Source organism: Candoia aspera, chromosome 2 (assembly GCF_035149785.1).
Source record: "Candoia aspera isolate rCanAsp1 chromosome 2, rCanAsp1.hap2, whole genome shotgun sequence".
Classification (NCBI taxonomy): Eukaryota; Metazoa; Chordata; class Lepidosauria; order Squamata; family Boidae; genus Candoia; species Candoia aspera.
The window spans coordinates 217,666,429-217,689,092 of NC_086154.1; the positions used below are offsets into that span (position 1 = coordinate 217,666,429).

The 22,664-nt window shown below is 39.1% G+C and overlaps 1 protein-coding gene across 10 annotated transcripts in view; it reads left to right on the forward strand.

The window, feature by feature from the left end:
* The window catches only part of PJA2 (praja ring finger ubiquitin ligase 2), a 64,964-nt gene that overhangs the window by 35,833 nt on the left and 6,467 nt on the right, over positions 1-22,664 (forward strand). For all 10 annotated transcript variants that reach the window (XM_063295354.1, XM_063295351.1, XM_063295349.1 and 7 more), the window contains 2 exons: positions 20,484-20,598; positions 20,803-20,924. In XM_063295354.1, coding sequence (XP_063151424.1) covers positions 20,484-20,598; positions 20,803-20,924 — 237 coding nt within the window. The remainder of the gene's footprint in view (positions 1-20,483; positions 20,599-20,802; positions 20,925-22,664) is intronic.

Consider the following 22,664-nt stretch of genomic DNA (forward strand, 5'->3'; position numbering starts at 1 on the left):
AGTCTAATTCTATGCAATAGTTATATTGCCTTCCTCTGCCTGCTTTCAGGGATGCTTTTTGTGGGGAGAGAGCATGGTTTCAAAATCATGGTAAGAAGAAATGGGCAAGGATATTCAGGCTTACATAAGAATCTCAGTTTGGTGTAGTGGTTAAGGTGCTGGCCGAGAAATGACTGTGAGTTCTAGTCCTGCCTTAGGCATAAAAGCCGGCTGGGTGACTTTGGGCCAGTCACTCTCTCTCATTCCACCCCACCCCACAAGGTTGTTGCTGTGGGGAAATAGGAGGCAGGAGTATTAAGTACATTCGCAGCCTTGAGAGAGAGAAAAAATAAAAGGCAGGTTAAAAATAATGATGCACCTGGCAGTTTGTTTTATGAGCCTGGAACATAGGTGTTGTAAAAATTGAAAGAAAAAAAAAATTGTGTCGACATCATCTGATGTGGAGTGAGGGTCTCAATTTTGTGCATTTGTCAATGTGCTCCAAATTCTTGGGTTCTGTGTGTACCTGTACTGGGTGGATTGCACCCTCCAAGAAATGTCTCCTTTGCTAAAAGCTACCTTTGCAGCCAGCAGCTCTTTATTGAAAATATAATACTTATGTTCAGTTGGAAGAAGATATCTGGAATAAAATGAACAAGGCAAGTAGTCCAGTTGGGGAAGTAGTCCAGTAGTCCAGGAAGTAGTCCTGCCCCAAGTAGTCCAGCTGGGGAAAATTAAACACAGATTTTTCCAACTTAGCAAAAAGGTTGTGTTTGCGGAGTTGTTTTAAGACATTTCTGACATGAGTCTCATGCAAAGATGGGTCTTCTGGAAAAAAAAAAATCAGGATGTTATTCATGTGCACCACCACTTATTTGTGCAAATATTGGAAAGTGTTTTCTTCATGAACCTAAAGAAGACCGCTGGACAATGAACCAATTCATACTATGTATTCAAATTTGCTGCACTTAGTGTCAACCCTGTTGAAATTCACAGTCCACATTCATTCTGATCAAATTCCAAGTGCCTCATAAGTCCAATTACATGACTGAAGTCGGTCCACCAGATCTGAAATAAGAGGCAGTGGGTTATGAGCTGTAATGGTTACAGAATTAAGCCTGTAATTTTATTTACTTGTTTGTTAATTCGATTTTGTTGTTGCCCGACTCCAATTGATTCTGGGCCGCTGACAGAATAAAGAAAAATATAAAAACAAAATGCAGTAAAATAGACCAGAAGAAATTGCAGAATTATCACAAGATGGCATTCTGGACAACCGATCAAAATATAAAACTTCACAACATAATCATGTACAGCTGTCAAATAATTATTTTTCTTTGGTGCAAAAAATGGGGGTGCAGATGCTGAAGACGTAGAAGGACAATTGCGTGTTAATCAGATTGCCGCACCATGTACCACATGCAAATAGCATAGTACTCATGCACAGTGCTGGAATCTGAAGAGGCAGGGGGTGGGAAGTGGGGGAGAGAAGCTGTAAAACTACCACTTATGCTTCCTTTGTGCCTCAGCTCTTCCATTCACCCACTGATTAATACACAAAGGTGAAACAGTTCTTCCAATTCTCTGGTGTGCCTTGTGTTACTAATTAATCACTTAGTTCATCAGAAAGTCCTTTCCAAAACTGGTCAGTCAGGGCAAGTCCATTCCAGAGCACATCTCTGTGGAATGGAAATACCCTGTGTGCTCCAAATTCAGTTATTACTTGCTTCAGCTTGTGAATCTCCCATTTTGATATTGCTCTTTTGAGCATTCAGAAGCAACTGTAAATCTTTGCATGAAGTTCTGGTAATTATCTGGCTGCCTCTTTCTGCAGACTAAGAATAAAGGCAACCTTGGTCCAATCTGTAGGAAATTCTGCTGGGTGGCCTGCCACAAACAATTCACACAATACCATGATAGTCAGGAATTGATCTTGAGTGCCACAAAACTTCTCTGGTTAACTTCCAGAAGAACAGTACAATACTAGTTCAGCAGCAACTTGTGGGCAGTCCCAGCTGAGATAAGCCTTGACCCAATTGCTGTGTTAGCTATAACACTGTGCAGGCTCATTATTTTATCTATTGAGGACCAGTTTTAAAAAGAGTGCCTCTTTATCCATTCCCCTTGATATTTTAAAATACTAATTTCACAGTTTACATGCTACAGTTCAAAACAAAGGTTACAACTACAACCTTTCTCTGAGATCTGAACAAGGATACAATCCTGTCACCGTCTGTTGAGATTGATGAGGGAAGGGAAGGGGAAGGATTTCCACACTGTGCCTTGGAGGCATTCAGAAGTATGTGAAACTACGTATCACATCACAGAAGCAGTTTGAGTGGGAGGGACAAGGTTATTGACTTGTGGAAGTCGACAGCAGTGTGGCTTGTCCTTTGATCCAATTCTTGGATCAAAGCTTGAACAGAGTGCTTGGCATCAGCGTTTGACAGCTATTATTCTCATAACAGTGCAACTCTTTCTTATTTATTTAATTTTGTATCTCAATATTATTTGAGAGATCAGCTTAAGGGCAATAAAGTTACTAAATAACTCTTTATTGAAAAATAATGTGGTTTCTGAAGATTATTTTTAAAATAACATCGATCACCAGTAACTTAGATTATGGATCAATTTTTTCACTGAATACTTAGCAAATAAAAAGTTTTTTGTAATATTTTCAGTAGCTTTTTGTTTTGTTTTACTGATTCAGTGGAAAAACAGTTCATTGAGCAATTCTGATCAAAGCTTGAACAGAGTGCTTGGCATCAGCATTTGACAGCTATTATTCTCATAACAGTGCAACCATTTCCTATTTCTTTATTTAATTCTGTATCTCAATATTATTTGGAAAGATCAGCTTAAAGGCAATAAAGTTACTGAATAACTCTTTATTGAAATGCACATCTGTTTTATTTAGGCTAAAAAGTCTCCACTTATTTTACAAATTGTACACATGGTAGTACCTTATTTTTTCCATTGTAAAGTAGAATAATGCATATACTATCCTGTCACAAGATCTTGAATGGTACAAGAACTAATTAACTTGTAACCTTTCTCCATGTTACCTGTATTTTTCACAATAAATATTTTTATTTTAAGGCAACTTATGTTGACATTTTCCAACTGCAGTTGTAGAATCTGCATATACACATAAATAGACTGTTGTCATATCTGTATCTTCTGAAAATTATCATACCTATGCTTAAATATATAGATTCGAAATATGGACTTTTTTATGAACTATCAGAAAAAAAATGGTCAGAATATAAATAAAAGCATTGCAACTGAATTATTGGGAGCATTGGCATCATGTTTTTTTTGTATTGCTTAAAGACAGTTTAAATTGAATTTTAAAGTTTTTTTTACTCATCTAAATATTAAAAAAAATAAATTTATTTGTCATCTTGAAGTCCTGTGGTGCTCCTGAGTGAAGCTCCTGCATTGATGGCATTGCTAGTGTGCTGCTAGTGGCATTAAGAGCCAGCAGGAATGCTCCTGACTGTGCCCTACCAGAATAGCATAGCAAAACTAACCTGAGAGCCAGACCCATATACTTGGAACAGTTATTGCTGTTGTTTTAACTCCACCACCCATGCCTCCAGTGTTCATATTAAGAACTTACAAAGCCAGAGTAATTATAATTTCATACGAGCAGATGCCATTTCTGGTCAGTTTTATTGTCAACATGCTTCCTCATTACCACGCAATCAAAACATGTTAATAGCAGTAGCAATCTGCTGACAATGTTAGTAAGCTCTGACACTTGTCATGTTCTGGCACTGGACTTGCAGTTTGTTCAAAATCCTGTTAATTCACTTCTCTGGGCTTTTTTAAATACAGTGATTTGAAAACAGTTACAACTTGTTCATTTCTAAGTAAAAATGTAACTTTTAGCATACAGAAAACATAAGTATTCTAAATCCGTAAGTAAATACACATAAATCATTTTGCTATTTTAATAGATTTTACAGTTTCATAAATGTAATCCCTTTTTTCCAAGTACAGTTGAATAAATTATACATTTTGGTCTAGTGGTTAAGGCAACGGGCTAGAAACCAGGAGACTGAGAGTTCTAGTCCTGCCTTAATCATGAAAGCCGGCTAGGTGATCTTGGGCAGTCACTCTCTCTCAGCCCAACTCACCTCACAGGGTTGCTGTTGTGGGGAAAATAGGAGGAGGAAGGAGTATTTGGTATGTTGGCTGGCCTTGAATTATTTATAAAAATAATAAAGGCAGGATAGTAAATAAATAAATAAATAAATAAAGACCGAATCCGACCAAACACTGGTTAGAGCTGCTATTAAGGCCTACCTGGTGGCGGTAAAAGCGGCGAAGCGTCAATACTTCTCTGCTCTTATTGCGTCTGCAGAATGCTGCCCAATGGCCCTATTTAAAATCACTCAGTCCCTTTTGGGGAAGGTGGGTGCAGTGACCCACCTACAGGGCCGTGCAGAGGAGTTCTCGGAGCATCTGCAAGACCAAATCTCTCGGATCCGCTCTACACTAGACTCCAAGCATGAGGCAGGGTCTGTGGAGATACCAAGGGATCGTACTTACCATGTTATCTGGGAACAGTTTGATCCTGTTGGACCTGAGGAAGTGGACAGGATCCTCCAGACAGTAAATGCCACCACTTGCCAATTAGATCCATGTCCCTCCTGGCTGGTGAAAGCAGCTCGGGAGGTGACATGTGGTTGGGTCCAGGCGATGGTCAATACATCCTTGAGGGAGGGGGTATTTCCAGCTGCCTTTAAGGAGGCACTGGTACAACCCCTCCTCAAGAAACCATCGTTGGACCCTACTGTACTGGATAATTTTTGTCCAGTCTCCCAGCTCCCCTTTTTGGGGAAAGTGGTTGAGAAAGTGGTGGCATTACAACTCCAGAGGATTCTGGAGGAAATGGATTATCTAGACCCCTTTCAGTCAGGTTTCAGGCCAGGATATGGGACAGAAACGGCATTGGTCACACTTATGGATGATCTCTGGCGGGAGTGGGATGGGGGTAGTGCATCCATCCTGGCTCTTCTTGACCTCTCAGCGGCTTTCGATACCATCGACCATGGTATCCTTTTGGGTCAGCTCAGGGAGTTGGGGGTGGGCGGGATAGTTTTGCGCTGGTTCACCTCCTTCCTCCAGGGCTGGTCCCAGTCGGTGGTGATAGGGGGGGAGAGATCCGACCCTCGACCTCTCTTTTGTGGGGTGCCGCAGGGTTCGGTGCTCTCTCCTCTCCTATTTAACATCTACATGAAACCTCTGGGCAAGATCATCCGTCACCACGGGATGAGGTATCATCAGTATGCCGATGATACTCAATTGTATATCTCCATCCCGGGTGAGGTAAGTGATGCAGTGACTGCCCTCTCCTGGTGCCTGGGGGCTGTAGGGGTCTGGATGGGGAACAACAGGCTTCGGCTGAACCCCAGTAAGACGGAGTGGCTGTGGGTTAAGGGTTCCTCCGTATCCGGGACTTTGCCATTTTAGTTCTGGATGGGGGTGCACTGCCCCAGACAGACCCGGTGCATAACCTGGGGGTCCTCATAGACTCATGTCTCCTGCTGGAAGAGCAGGTGGCAGCCGTGGCTGGAAGGGCCTTTGCACAGCTTCGTGTTGTGCACCAGTTGCGCCCTTTCCTGGATCGGGAAGCCCTTTGGATGGTCACTCATGCCCTTGTTATCTGCCATATAGACTACTGCAATGCGCTCTACATGGGGCTACCCTTGAAGAGTATCCGGAAGCTTCAGCTGGTCCAGAATGCGGCCGCGCGGGCTATTTTTGGCACCCCTAGAAGGGCACACATAACACCTTTGCTACGTGAGCTGCATTGGATACCAGTTTGCTTCCAGGTCCAATTCAAGGTGTTATCACCTTTAAAGCCCTACATGGCATGGGACCGGGTTACCTGAGGGACCGCCTCTTCCCCGTATCATCAGCCCGTCCCACCCGCTCATGCAGAGAGGGCATGCTGCGGACCCCGTCAATAAGAGAATTCCATCTGGCGGGGTCCAGGAGGCGGGCCTTCTCGGCAGTAGCGCCCGCCCTTTGGAACATCTTGTCCTCGGAGGTAAGATTAGCCCCATCACTTTTAGCTTTCCGGATGAAGTTGAAGACCTGGCTCTGCCACCAGGCTTGGGGCAGGGAGGAGAATCGACATACTTGGGGTTGGCTGGTGCCTTGAAGTGCCCCTCCTACATGATGGTTGAAGAGATCATAGCCATCTGGTTTTTATGAGCTGGGGTAGTCAAGAAATTGTTCTGGTTTTTAATGGGATTTTATTGGAATTTTATTGTTTTTTTATTTGAGTTTTTATTGTATATTTATTCTGTGTTGTAAACCGCCCAGAGTCCCTCTGGTCAGAGGAGATGGGTGGTGACAAATTTGATAAATAAAGCAGAATAAATGCTTAATATTCCCAGCTAGGCAGTAAAAAATATTTAAGAACCATCCTAGTGTTATCAGAGCACAGTATTTCAGTTATTTTAAAGTAGGCTATCATGTTAGTAAATGGATTATCCATTTCAGTTAAATTTAAAACAAGCCATTCCATTTAGTCTATTGCCAAAGACTCCTATTTCCCTTATTAAAATGGACCTCTATTTCTCATCACACTATGAATCTTTTGTATAGAGAGTACAGTCATTAACTGCTAATGGTAATTCTTTTTAGAAGATTTTGAGTTTCTTGAAGCTTTGTGAAAAGCAATACAGGTTTTGAACAATGAAATGCATGAGCCTGTATATTAACAAAATGTACATTCTTTCAAAATATTGTGGGTGCTTGAAATATGTAGCTTAGTTTCAGTAGAAAATTACAACACCAATGTAATGTAAAACCGCTTAAATATTTTCTCATTTAAAACACATATTACAATGACTTTTCAAGATACTACATTTAAGCAACTTGAATGAATACTAACAGGTTTTCAGGAAAATATATACTGTTATAGCTTAAAAAATAAAGATACATCATAGCTAAATAAACTTGTATACACCATCATAGAACAGTTGATACATATGCTGCTATAAAATTATTTTATGAAAAATAGGTAAAAGAATAGTAATGCTTCTTTGTTACATTGTATAATTATCAAATAGCATAAGCTTTCATAACTAGATTTCAACATTTCATTAGTTGCTTGTGATGTGTAAAGTGAATCAGTTCATTTTACACTAATGCTGTTCATCTTTTCCTCTGATTGGGTGAGAGTAAGGTGTAAGCTGCTGTATATCATTGACATTAACTGAAATACATAGAGATTGTTATTTGTTGAGAAAAAACACCAAGAAGCCAAGACATCAATTCATGACATGAGGAAAATTCCTCTAGGCTAGTGTATTCTGTTCATCTTCTACAATGCTGTTGTGCATTGGTTATTTCCTTCTGAATTTAGATCTTTTTGGCATCATGTCCAGATCAGTAAGGTGTACTTAGTATCTTGAATTGGATCTGTGATTTTTGAAGTTTCAAATAATTCTATAAACTATGACAAATGGTAGGATATTTTAGGAAGAGGAAATACATGAAAGGGTAGATGTGAAAGAGATTGAATACAGTTGCATCTTCTGTATTTTGGCATTATCTCTGTATTAAGTCATATTGGACTTGCTTTGACTATTCCTTCTGGGTTTCATTGATCAGAAAATGTTGAAGAACATTGTATATGGACAATATTAGTTGTGATAGTTTTAATATATCTGTGCTCTGACAGTGACAGTAAAAATAGCTCTAGCTAAATCTAATACCTGGAGGTTATCATTTGAAGCAAATAAGCCATTTTATATCTAAAATGATTTACCAGCAGATACAAAACCACTGTCTATTTAAATGTAAGTTTTCATTTATTTTTGGGGAAAAAAGGAAGATTCTATCAGTTGTGCTAATCCTGAAACGAAAATATTTTGCAAGTTTCATGAATAAAAGTCTGTAGTTATTTAGGTATGGGGTACAATTTTTTAAAGGAAGTTGTACTCCTCCCTTCACTAACCTGAATCTTTTCAAATTCAGGTAACAAGCATGTTCATGGAAATGACTTATCAGCGTCTACAGGTACTTGCAATTTCTGATTGCCTACATTCCATTTATGTAGATAATGTACTTAAACTGGGAGGTTGGCAGCATTTTATTTTTATTTATTTTTGTGGTTGAGTAAGTCACTTATGTGTGAGTGTAAGCCAGTGGTCTTTTGAAGTGCATTGTACTGCAGGAAACTTGCATGGAGGTTTTGGAATCCCAACCATTCTAATTTCTTTAAAATGGCATAGTATGAAATGTTAATCGTATAAAGTAATTAATACATGTTACTGGTGTTGATTCTTGTAGTTATTTATGTTGTATGAGTTTTAGCCATAATTCTGTGTGTATATATGTTAGAAATTGTGATAGATGTATTCTACCCTCATCAACAGAATCCCAGATACTGTTTTGCTTTTACTTGAGACTGTCCACCAGAGGTAACCAATTTCTATAGCTAAAGAAAAGTTTAGAACCTCAGCTGAAAATATATGCTTTCCGTAAGAATTATATTTTAATAAGTTTGCTTTAAAAATAGTAACTGTGTGCTGTGAAGGCTTTACCCATGAACTCTGCACATTGTAATAATAATAGCATCTAGGAGAAGTATACTTGAATTTTACAGAGGGAGAAGGGGACTGACTAGAGTGGTTTTGAAGTTTGATTTCATTCATTTTTCTGCAAGTAGAAAGAATGTAGAGGTTTACAAAACACAACATCATTTTGGCTTTCTCCTTTAATTATAAGTTAGCTACATCAATATTAATGCATGAGTGAAGATAGATAGATAGATACTTTATTTTGGTCATTGACCAATAAAATACATTCTATAAAACAAGTGAAGTTATCCCCTAGTATCAGTAACTGTTAACAACCATTTGTAGGCAAAACTTACACATAATGTAGCAGAATTTTGCTACTTTCAAAGAAATACATTTGTCTTCATTGTTTAACAGATAAGGTAAGTAAAAACTATCAGAGTGCCCAGGAATTTAAACAAAAGGGGGGTAATCAGCTGGTGGCGAATGTCCCTGTAAAACTGACAATACAAGAGAACATGGACTGTGGTCTCTATAGCACTGGTGTCACAGGGGCAAAAATGGGTTTCATATGGGATTTTCTTATATTTCCCCTCCAAAACAGCTGTGGGGAGGGCATTCAAATGGGCTAGTGATAGGGATCTCCTAAATTTGGGAACTCTAATGTAGTATAGATATGGAGCTGGTTTGGACGATAAGGTTTGATTATTGACAAATATATTACGAGAAAAAGCAATTTCTATTTGGCCGTCTATATCTAAGATCCTTTGCCTTAGTAGTGATCTAGCTTGGTCTGATTCTAAGGCTAAGATGGCATCACTGGAGAAACCATAGAGGCTCAGTCTCTTTTGGATAGCTATTTCCCAGGAAGATTTAAAATTATCTGCCAATATTAGATGGGTCAGTCCACTGGGGTTGTGATGCAATTTTAACAGTAAGTAAAGATATTTATGCAGAGGTTAGATTCAAGTTTACTGACTCCTGCTTCCTGTTGAAGTACAGCATTTGGAACACAGAGGGTAACCTGGAAGATATTTCTTAGAAATTTTGTTTGGATTCTTTCTAAGGCAGTCATGTTGTTATATGGTCCCAATTGACCCCATATAGCAGTTGTGCTTGGGCTCTAGCTGCAAACAACTTAATTGCAGCAGGGATAAACTGTGCTCCTCTGGTAAAGTCATGTGTTTGGATAACTTATGTAGATCTCTGTGCATTGGGAGTTACATAGTCCAGGTAGGCATTTCTGCTTCCTGTAGCTTGAAAAACTATCCCTAAGATACCTAAATATCTTAACCTGCTCAATGGGCTGCTCACCTAAGTTCCAGTTTCTCTGTTTTGGACATTTGGATAAAGTAAGTACCTTAGTTTTGGTGTTAATTAATTTATTATTAATTCCTCCTTCGTACAGTAATGCATAAGTGATCTCAAGGCTCTTTTGAGGCCAATAGAAGTTAATGACAGTATTACTGCATCATCGGCATAGAGTAATAAATTGACATGTCTTTAGGCTAATTTAGGGGGATGAAAAGTGGAGTTACTTAAATGAGGGACCAATGAGTTTATATAATAGTTGAATAAAACTGGAGCCAATACACATCCCTGTCTGACTCCCTTCCTTACAGGTATTTCCTTTGTGACATGTCCTTGGTTACTGTACCTGACTTTCAATCTTGTATTCTCATGTATTTTAATGAGCAGCAGGAGTAGATGTTTGTCAATTGTGGAATTTTTCCACAATTTTATACCACAGTCTGGTTCTAGGTACTGTGTCAAAAGCTGACCTAAAGTCAATAAATGTTGGATAAAGGGATTGTCCTGATTCATGGGTATACTTTTCTACTAAATGATGCAGCACCAAAGTATGGTCTAATATTTATTTTATTTTATTTTATTTATTTTTCTCCCACCTTTATTATTTTTATAAATAATTCAAAGCAGTGAACATACCTAATACTCCTTCCTCCTCCTATTTTTCCCACAACAACCCTGTTAGGTGAGTTGGGCTGAGGGAGAGTGACTGGCCCAAGGTCACCCAGCCAGCTTTCGTGTCTTCAGATTCAAGCCAATCATTTAGTTTCTCCTGGAGATGTTTAGCGTACATTTTGCTGATCTGACTTAACAAACTAATTGGGCGGTAGTTAACTGGGTCATCTCTTTTGTCCTGCTTATATATTGGTATTATAATACCCAAGCCCCAATCCTATGGTATCATGGTTGAAAAGTGAGGCTAGCACTGGGATCCTCCATTCCAAATTATTTTTTATTACTTCATACATAATAAAGTCTGAACCAGGGGCTTTCCCTAGTTTGAACTGTTTAATTATATTTCTGATCTTTGAGAATGAGACTGGGGGCCAATGGGGGAGGGAGGTCACATCCAACTCTGCCAGAGAATTCTCTGCTTGACTATATAGGGTAACAAAATAGTCTTCCCATACTGTGTACTGGCTAGTATATGTGGTGAAGAGCTATAAGTATTGTTAGAAAAAGAAGGGGCTACCAACCTTCAAAAGACAGCAGGGTTTTTTGCACTGGCAGCCGCTATTAAGTGTTGCCAGGATACCCTCATAGCATTCCTTTTTTTTTTTGACAGGTTAACTGTTTATATTGTTATTTCAACGTCATTAACTCAGAAATTGTACAAGAACCAGGATTCTCTTTGTAAAATTTAAAATGGTGGTTTAGAGAATTTCAGGCTTCATGACATTCATGATCAAACCAGGCATGACGTATTCTTGGATCATGCCTAATTGTAACAGACTTGGGGGCTATTAACAATGATAGAAATAATTTGGTCAAGTTATTAAAATTAGCCAGTATGATGTCATCTGACTTACCCTCCACTATTGCTGAATAAAGAGACTTAGCTGGTTCCATACTAACAAAGTTAGTAACTCTTGCTGCTTGCTGAAATGTTCATTTAGCACAAATGGGGCAAAGGTCATCAGCCACTGTTGCAACATGACAAGAAAGTAGAAACAATCTATCAGAGATTTTCAAGCACTGAGTAATGGGGAAATGGTTACTTTCAGGTTGACCGACAATTACAAACTTACATAGATAGGAGATTAATGAGAGATCCCAGCAGAGTCTAACAGGGAAGCTTGGTGCCAGCCCAGTCGGTATACTCAGCTGGGTAATCATCACTAGTAGACCCATTTAAAATTACCAAGTTCAGTTTTGTGAAAGTTCAAACAAGGCAGAGCCCTCTATAGTCACTGTATATATCCTTAGATTGGTGGCATAGAATAGGGGGTGTTATTATAGAGGGTAAAGGTTGGTAATGAAATTTGGCAAAAAGTGATTTGTCATTTGCTCCAATTCTTGCATTAAAATCACCAGCCAATATTAAGTATGCTTCAGGGAATGCCACCATTAGATCTTCCACGTAGGTATCTATTTTATCCCATACATGTCTTATCTGTGAACGTATACGCAGGGGTGGGATGTACACAGTAATCCAAGGGAGTTGACTCCTATTGAATTGAAGCAGAACTGCCAGTGCATACTGGTCTAATGGTTGTAAACTAGTTAACTGAGCCTACAGTGAGGTGGATGTTAAAATACCTGAACCCTGGCAAAGCCTCCCATGGCCTGTACCAGGCACAGCTTCCAGTGTGATTGTCTTAAACCTCTCTGTTAGCAATGCACCAACGTGCCATGTTTCCTGGAAAGAAACTACGTCATGGCTGGAGATATAGGCAAGAAACAGTGGATCTCTGCTCTTGGATTTCCACCTTGTGGTGTTCCAGGAAATGAGAGACGGGGTAATATTGGTTAAATGTCATTCAGTTTGAGTGAAGCCCTGATGCTTTGCCTACCACCCATAATACTGTAACCGTTACCTATAATGATTTCCCACCTTATTTTATCTGAATCCAATTTAGCATAAAAATATGAAATCTCTGCACATTTTAAGGCCATGGAACTCTATGGAGAGACTTTCAGTGACTTGGAACAAGAAGAAAATTCAGAGAGATTATTTCCTATCATTTCATAAATGGATTTTGCATGCTTTACTACTTTCAGTAGTACCGCTACACACATATATTATCCAGGGAGGTGCCACTATTAGCATAGGAATGCCACTGAGTAAATTTTTAGCTTTAAGTTATATTTCTATGATACTAACTTTAAGTTACTTTAAATTGAATGTTAAGATACTAAGGTGGTTTTTCTTAATGGAAATATTTTCTTTATCTAAATTATGGCTATTGTATTTTGATGGGCACTTTAACTTAGCTGATCTTTAGTTTTTCCATTACATGTATTTTTTTACATCAGTTTCTCAGTGGAATGCCAGTGACCAAGTTAAAAAAAAAACACTATGGGCACAATTAGAAAGTTATTATATCACCCCTTTGACATCATGGCAGGCGGTTATCTTCATTTTCAGCAGTAGCACTATTGTATTCCTTGTTTAAAGGCTGAGGGTCTTAACATATTAAGTACAAGTAGTCTTTGCTTAGTGATGGTAGTTGGGACCAGCAACTCCATTGCTAAGCAACAGTCATAAAGCACAACATCACGTGACCATGCTGACTTATGACGGCAGTTTCAGCAGTCCCAGTTGCTGTCATTAGGTGACAGCATCCCATGACCAGGTGCTTACCATTTGCGACCTCCTGCCAGCTTCCCCATTGACTTTGCTTGTCAGAACCCAGCAGTGAAGGTTGCAAATGGTGATCACTTGACTGCAAGACACAGCAATGTCATAATTGCAAGCCAGTTGCCGAGCGCCAAAGTGCGATCACGTGACTGCAGGGGCACTGCAGTGGCCAACTACAAGGACCAATCATAAGTCCCTCTTGTTCAGCACCGTTGTTACTTTGAACAGTTGCTGAACAGGTGGTCATTCAACAAGGACTACCTGTATCTTTTTAAAGATCTTTAATTACCTTTTAATGAATAAGATAAGACTTACTCAACAAAAGATTTTCTTTTATGTTTACTGAGTATAAATGGTTCTTAATATTTTACTCTTATCAGAGGAAAATACTCATTTAAACTAGATGTTAGGTGAAAAAGATGTTCTTTGACTGCTGCATAAAACACATCTGAGATAATACTGGTTTCGCCATATTTTTCTTGTAATGCAGTTAAAGAACAAAAAAAATTAAAATCTCTCTTTAGTTAACTTGCTGTGTCCATAAGAGTTTTTTGTTGCTTCAGCTTTTTTCAAACTTTAGTGCCTTGTAAATTCTAATTTAACTTATTTAAAAGCCAAAATATGTCAATAAGTAAATCTCCATTGTTAACCAATCAAACTATGAAACCTGTCTTTACATCAGCATTATTTGTTGACAGAAGATGTCACTCCAGGAAGAATAAAATTTTATCTTTAATTTCAAAGACATGTTTCAAAATGTCTTTCTTTTGATAGCCATCCAACCATGAAGTATACTAAGAGATACTCATATTCATTTCTTTTTCTTTGCCCAAGGTAATAATAATTCAGTAATTTGAAGTACAAATGATAGAATGTATAAACTTCAAGTGGAATTCAGAAGGGAGGGCACAGTTTTTACAGGTGGCGCTTCTCTGTAAATACTACAGTGCACAGTCTACCACTAGTGCTTGAATTTGCAAAATAACCCCAGTGTGGCACCCCGCCATCGCTCATGCCCCATCACTGCTTAGTCGAACACATTTTTCCAGTCAATATTGCTTTGAATAATAAAACCATTGACCACCTAAAAATGTCCTCAGCTGTTGTCCTAAACAGAGATCTCGAATATAGCCTTTGAAATCATGTCTAACAAAATACATGAAACTTGACAAAGTTTGCTATAGCAGTCATGTACCTTTAATGCAAAAAAAAAAAATTGATTATCCTGCATTAGTGTGTTCTCAGTATTTTCCACCATATCTTCAGTTCTACATTTCACTGAATTGTTGGATAAAGACAGCGAACCCAACTAATTTGTTTTCTTCCATAGACTCAGAAGGTAGTAATGTTCAGTGTAGGAACTATTAACTTTTTGCCAATAGGTGGTAGATAACTTGTCTTGACTATTGGTTGGAATGTTCATATGTAACCAACACAAAGTTTTTATTAGAAGAATACATTTAGAAAGTGCGCTATTTTTTAAAGTAGAAAATAATTCTTTGGTAGCTCTCCGTGAAAGATGAAAATGGGAAGGCACTTAATTTTTTTAAAGGAAACATCCTAAGTAGTTAACCTCAAAAGTTACACAGGTGGTTCTCATTATCCATAGTTTCTTGTATCTGTGGTTTGGGTTTTTGTACAGGTTGTCGGGTTTTTGTGTATTCATAAAGTTAATTCTGTAAGGCGTAAGTGGCCTGATTACCAATGCTGTGGTTGGAAATTTCAAAGCAACAGTTTCTTCTTTCCCTTCTGAACAGAGTGTTGGCAAGTTCACAACTCTAACACTCTGGTCAGAGGGGAAGAAAATGATTATTTGTATATTTCCTTAGAAGTGGCATTTTTTTATAAGAACTGGTACTGGATCACATATCACACTTTAGGAAATACTGGTCTGTTTTGTGTGCATTCTGACATAACAGCAGTTTCTATAGCTTGCTTTGTTAGTGACTTTATAACAACTGGAAAAAAGGCATATTAATTTGGAATTAATTCTCAGCTTAATACAGTAAATTCTTCAAAGTGTATCTTTTGGAGGCAAAATGAGAAAACTGGGCTAAATTCAGAATATTCTTTTCTAGATTTTACATAATCAGGTAAGAAATGTTGAACTTTTGAATAATATGTTGTTACATCTGTTAAGGTAACAAAACAATAAGCTCAATGCATTTTGTATTCCATTTCATCCCAGTAAATAATATCTTTGGCTAACACCTCACATTTATTTCACTGGCAGGTAAGCATAAATAATTTAGGCTGCTTTAACCCCTTGAGAGTAATGTTAGTAAAAGTGTTATCTGAATAATCCATTCTGTTTTTGAACTTTCAGTTTGAATCATATTTATATATGTAACCAAACTGAAACTAATTTCGCAATTCTTTTGATGTATTCACTTTCCCATGATTGTGTCTACATCTGTCTTGTGTACACAAGGGCATTTAAATATTCATCAGTTTCTTTTCATTTTGTGTAGAAGACAGAAGAGTCAGGCAAATGAAAAACAATGCATATTTAGTTGGAAACAAACATTGGCCCAAGCAGCATACATGGCACTGTTTGAATTCTTACTGTGCAACATCTGAAAGCTATCATATCAAAGTCCAAAAGATTTGTTTGATTAGTAATCTTAGCAATGAAGTAACAGTGTTACCATCTAGTTGGTTGGGTTGTGGGTTTGAGTTTCCCAGTCAGTTTGCCATATACTAAGAACCATATTGAATGTAAATGTTACAGTATAATTTAGTTTAATTTCTTTTTTGTCATTCTTTTTCTTTCTTAAAGTTTAACATAATATAATTCCAAAGTGCTTAAAAGATTACATTTTTGAAGTGTGAACTTTCTCACTCTGATCAGTATTCAAACTTACTCGTAGATTTGTTGTATGTGGGTTTCCTAGTTTTACAATGCAGGACTAGATACTTGGAGATACTAGCTCTTGCTTTTTATTTTATTTACCTGTTCATTTATTGTGTGCATGTCCCTCCTTTTTTCTATAGTGACTGGACAAAGTCACCCAGTGAGCTTCCATGGCTGAGAGTGGCCTCCCTGTCCTAGTTCATGAGTGTCCTCAGGGGAGGGCAAGGGGGCAAATGAGAAGTGTATGATAAGGCATCACGATAGATGTTATTTTGATGTCATTGCTTTTTTTTTACAGATGCTGCTGTCCTAGTCCAACACCTTATGAACTATACTATGATGGTTTTAAATGTGTTGTTTTTATTGTAAGCAATCATGTTTATAAGCTGCCAGTCAAGAGTGGCAACAAAATATCCCTGCAAATCTGTGGTAGAAAATTGGAGTTCTGAATGTCAAAGCAACTCACTATATTTTCACGCCTCTCTTTTGAAAATAGCGGAGGCTGACAGTTTAGATTTTCTATGCAGTGGTAACCAACTAATACGGAATTGAGGGACATAAAGTGTTTCACTCCAGATTCTCTCAAGCTAAATGAATTCAATTGGTAACATTCTTACTGATTAGTAAGTTATCTGAACTTTGAAAAGGTCCCTATAAAAGGACTTTCATTGGATAAGCAAATAATGCTTTATTAAATGCATAATTACAATAATTATGTATTTTAGTGTTAATGACTCAGAGTGAGATTCTGTCAGATATTTGAACAACCTCAGTGGAATACGTACAGTAAAACTTTGAATTAACAGACTGGGAGAATGGATGTCTGTTAAGTCCAAAAATCCATTAAATTCAAATTTATCTCAATGACATTATAAATATAATTATGTAATGGACATATTTATGCCATTGACACAAGTGATATAAAAATGTCAATTATGTGAAAAACATAAATGAACAAATGGGACTTATGGAGGCACAGATAGTTCTATTGCCAGAGTTGGTTATAATCCTTCTAAGAGCAAAACCTTTGAATTTGGCTTGGTACAGAACTGAGCATTTCAGTTTAATGTTTGTGCTCTTGTGCGAAATCTATAAGGTATAAGTCATGAAGTTCTTGATATGAGGGAACGTTCTTACCCTGTTATCTGGGAACAGTTTGATCCTGTTGGGCCTGAGAAAGTGGACAGGATCCTCCAGACTGTAAATGCCACCATGTGTCATCTAGACCCATGCCCCTCCTGGCTTCTGAAAGCAGCCCGGGAGGTGACATGTGGTTGGGTCCAGGGGATGGTTAATACATCTTTGAGGGAGGGAGTGATTCCAGTTGCCTTTAAAGAGGCACTGGTACACCCCCTCCTCAAAAAGCCCTCACTGGACCCTACTGTTCTCGACAATTTTCGTCCAGTCTGCCACCTACCTTTTTTGGGGAAGGTGGTTGAGAAAGTGGTGGCATTACAACTTCAGAGGATTCTGGATGAAAGGGATTATCTAGACCCCTTTCAGTCAGGTTTCAGGCCGGGATATGGAACAGAGACTGCATTGGTTGTGCTTATGGGTGATCTCTGGCGGGAGCAGGATGGTGGCAGTCCATCCATCCTGGCTCTTTTGGACCTCTCAGCAGCTTTCAGTACCATCGACCATGGTATCCTTCTGGGATGGCTCAGGGAATTGGGGGTGGGCGGCGTGGTTTTGTGCTGGTTCACCTCCTTCCTCCAGGGCCAGTCCCAGTCAGTGGTGATAGGAGATGAGAGATCCAACGCTCGACCCCTGCTGTGTGGGGTGCCACAGGGTTCAGTTCTCTCCCCTCTCCTATTTAACATCTACATGAAACTGCTGGGTGAGATCATCACCACAGGATGAGGTACCATCAGTATGCTGATGATACTCAGATATGTATCTCCATCCCGGGTGAAGTAAGTGATGTGGTGGCTGCCCTCTCTGCCCGGGGGCTGTGGAGGTCTGGATGGGGAACAACAGGCTTCAGCTGAACCCTGGTAAGATGGAGTGGCTGTGGATTGACGGCTCCTTGGTATCTGGGACATTGTCATCTTTGGTTCTGGATGGGGTTGCACTGCCCCAGAGAGACCCAGTGTGGAATCTGGGGGTCTTCCTGAACTCACGGCGCCTGCTCAAAGAGCAGATGGCAGCCGTGGCCAGGAGGGCCTTTGCACAACTTCATGTTGTGCACCAGTTACACCCTTTCCTGGATCGAGATCCCCTCTGCACAGTCACTCATGCTGTCATGAGTAAGGATGGCGAGCAGGGGGCTCCCATCCAGACTGTCAAGCGCATGCGTAGCACTGAGGAATTGGTCAGCCATTCAAAGAGACACAGATCGGGACCGCCTTAACCCTTGGGGTTTTCCCACGCTTCTTCAGTTTGTTAGGATTCCTGTTAAATACTAGCAATAAATATTAGAGACCAGTTCCTTGTCTCAGTGTGTTTCCTGGCTGTTAGGACACATGCCCTTGTTATCTCCCATATAGACTACTGCAATGTGCTCTACATGGGGCTACCCTTGAAGAGTATCTGGAAGCTTCAGTTGGTTCAAAATGCAGCCACGCGAATAGTGATGAATGCTCTAAGATCAGCACACGTAACACCTTTACTGCGCGAGCTGCATTGGGTTCCAGTTTGTTTCTGGGTTCAATTCAAGTTGTTGGTTATCACCTTTAAAGCCCTACATGGCATGGATCCAGGTTATCTGCGGGACCATCTCATCCCCATAACATCGACCCGCCTGACTCGATCATGCAGAGAGGGCATGTTACGGACCCTGTCTGTAAGAGAATTTCATCTGGCGGGGTCCAGAAGGTTGACCTTCTCTGCAGTGGTTCCCCTCCCTTTGGAACATTCTGCCCCCCGAGGTGAGGCAGGCCTTCGCTCCCAACCTTCCGGAAGGGTTTGAAGACCTGGTTCTGCTGCCTCGCCTGGGATGGGAAGGGCAACAGCTCTTCCTGGGGGTGGCTGGTGATGTAGAGTTCTCCCTACCAAATGGAAATTTCCCACTTGGATTCCATATTTATATTTATTTATTATTTTAGTATTGTAGGTGTTGATTTGGTGATTTTATGATGTTGAGATTTTAAGGAGAATTTTATTGTAAACTGCCCAGAGTCCCCCTTTTGGGGGGAGATGGGCAGTAATAGAAATGTGATAGATAGATAGATAGATAGATAGATAGATAGATAGATAGATAGATAGATAGATAGATAGATAAGGTATAAGTCATGAAGTTCTGTATTGAAAGCTAAGCCTTAGATTGGGAAGCTTGAACCACAAATGTTTATTTCAACCTCACTTCTACAATATGGATTAAAAGTGACATATACTGTATGTGAAGAATTCAAACGATAAAACATAGTGTAATAGAATAAATATTTATGTATTAAACAATGCATAGATGTTATTACTATATATATATACATTACTATATATATATGAAAGTGCTTTGTAAGTAATGGATAGAATATCACTCCAGTATCTTCTCAGAGACATAAATTTAGTAGCCATCTCCTATGCATTCTGATCCACTACTGAACATGAAATTGACATCTGTTCACCAGGCTTGGCAATCTGTTCATACAGTATAAATTTGGGGTCTGATAAATGAGAACTTAATTGAAATAACATTTACTAGAAACAAGATGAAAAACAAGCCTTTTTCAACTGCTGCCCCCCAAATATATTGAACTACAAATTCCACAATTCTTACGAGCATGGTAATTAGGCACGCAATCTGAGAAAGATAGTTACTGTACCCCAAATATATGGAAGTGCTTTTTATTTCAGAAGCAATTCTGCATAGGTTTGTCTTTGCTATCAGCTTGGTGGTAACCATCCTCTCCATAGACACTCAAATAGGATTTTCTGGAAGGTTACGATCTACATAGTAATGGGTGCTTAACTATATTATCCACATAAGCATTCATGGTAGACTGCTTTTCTCCTGAGCAATAATTACACTGATCAATGACTGAAATAAAGATTTGACTTGATGAGCAGTAAAGCCATGCATTAGGAGAGAAGACTGTTGGTTAAAATTGTGGAAAAGTTAAAGAGAGATGTCTTTGTGTGTGGCATTTATAAGGATGACATTATTTATATATACCTCCTTAGTGTTAGATTATTGAAGCCACTATTTTTATGGTCCAATTTCAAGTTACAACTACAAGTAATTGAAAAAAAAGCCATAATTCATGACAGTATCACACTGTTACTAAAGCAATTGAGTTTGGAATAGACAGTTAGCCACTTTAATAAAATACACTCAAGTTAATTAACAAAGTTTATACTGTTATTTCTCATAATTTAATTAATATTTACTATAGAACTTTGCTAATGTCATTTATATTGATACGGTCTTCATTTCTGCAAAAATAGAAGCAATTAATTTATATCTAGTTATAGAATCCTACACAATGAGAACAACCAAACACACATATACATACACATATAAATATACATGTTTGTTTCTTTTCATGTATTTTTCTAGACTGCTCTGGCACATCTAGAATCTCTTGCAATTGATGTTGAGCAGGCTCATCCACCAGCTAGTAAAGAGAGCATAGAATGTCTGCCACAAATTATTATTACAGAAGAACACAATGGTAAGGATAGATGAGATACTCATTGTTCTGGTCAAATATCTTTATATGATTTAATATTATGGTATTAAGTTACCATCTTTTGTAACTTGATTTGTTCTAATCTGGCTATTTCCAAAACTATTTTTAATTTATTAATAACTATGCCAATTTTTTTAACAATCTAGATCTACATTTGTATATTAATATGCACATTGTTTTCCTAAGCTGTAGGTCAAGAGCAGTGTTGTGCTATTTGCTGTAGTGAGTACATCAAAGAAGAAATTGTAACAGAGCTTCCATGTCACCACTTCTTTCATGTGACATGCATAACGCTTTGGTTACAAAAGGTATGTAATTATGTTATAATTTAATGCTGCTTTAAAACTTGGAGTTCAAAAAAATTATGATATCTGTCTGTCTGTCTGTCTGTCTCTCTCAATCAAACTTCTATGTCCCATCTACCAGAAGGAACTCTGTGTGACCAACAAGAATAAAAAACACAATATAATTAGAACAAAAAACAATTTGAAACAAACAAATAACAACAACAAGCCAATGTTGATGCCCTTATAAAACTTGCATCCATCAGTCAACCGTACTATGCTGGCCCATCAACATCCTGGCGCCAGTGCCTTGGCAAAAGCCAGGTCTTTGCTGTTTTCTTGAAGGCCAACAGGGTCAGGGCCATCCATACCTCTAGGGCAAGCTGTTCTATAAGATAGGCACCATGACAGAGAAGGCATGCTTCTAAGGCCCCATAGGTGATAACTACACTGAGAGAATTTGTTGCATGCCCACTCTATCCATTAGAGATAGGCAATTCCCTAAGTAACCTAGCCCCTTACCATGTAGCACTTTAAAGATGATAACTAGCACTTTGAATTGCATCCAGAAGCCTACTGGAAGCCAGTGCAGCTCATGAAGGAGTGGTGTTACACGGGCATACTGCAATGTGATCACTACTGCCCAAGCCACTCAGTTTGGACCACCTGCAGCTTCCAAATGCTTTCAAGGGCATCCCCACATACAGCATTTTGCAGTAGTTCAATTGGGAAGTGACTAAGGCATGAGTGACCCTGAGCAATGCTTTCTGATCTAGGAAAGGGCACAACCGGTGCATAAGATGTATTTGTACAAAGGCTCTCCTAGCCACATTCAAATCCAGGAGAACCCCCAGCTTGCACACCATCTATGACTGGTGGAGTGTAATTCCAGGCAGAGTTAAAGACAGCAAATCATAAGGTGGGGCAAAACACACAGCCACTCAGTCTTGTCAGGGTTGAGCCAAAACTGGTTCATCCCTATCTCGACCTGTATAGCTTTCAGGCGCTGAGAAAGCACTTCCCAGTATCACTTGAATGGCCTGGGACAGAGATGTACAATGAATATCATCAGAGTACTGATGATATTTAACCCTGCACCAATGGATGACCTCACCCAGCAGTTTCATGTAAAAGTTAAATAGGAACGGAGAAAGAGTTGAGCCCTGTGGTACCACACAAAGCTGAGGCCTTGGGCTAGACTTCTCCCCACCAGCAACACTGACTGGAACAGGACTTGTAGGAAGGAAGAGAACCGTTGAACAACTGTGATTTCAATTCCCACTCCCAATCCACTCACTGGCCCAGAAAAAATACAATGATTGATGATATCAAAACCTGCTGAAAGATCACAAATGGCCAGGATATATATCCCACCCCCATACTGGGCCCACCAGAGGTCATCCACAAGCATGATCAATGGTACTATATCCTGGTCTGACACCCAACTGTAATGAGTCCAGATAATTTGCTTCCTTCAGAGCCCTTTAAAGCTGCAGGCCTACCACCTTCTCAACAACCTTCCCCAAAAGGGGTATTGCAAGGTCCAGTGATGATTTCTTGAGGATGGTGCAGACCACTGCCTCCTTCAAGGCATGCAGAACTGCTCCCTTCCACAAAAAAGTATTTATGGGACGCAGGTTACATGTCGCCTCCCAGGAAACCTTGATCAACTAGGAGGGACATGGATCTAACACATAGATGGCAGAACTCAACAACCCAAGGACTCTGTCTATTTCCTCAGGACCAAATGGCTGAAACTCTTCC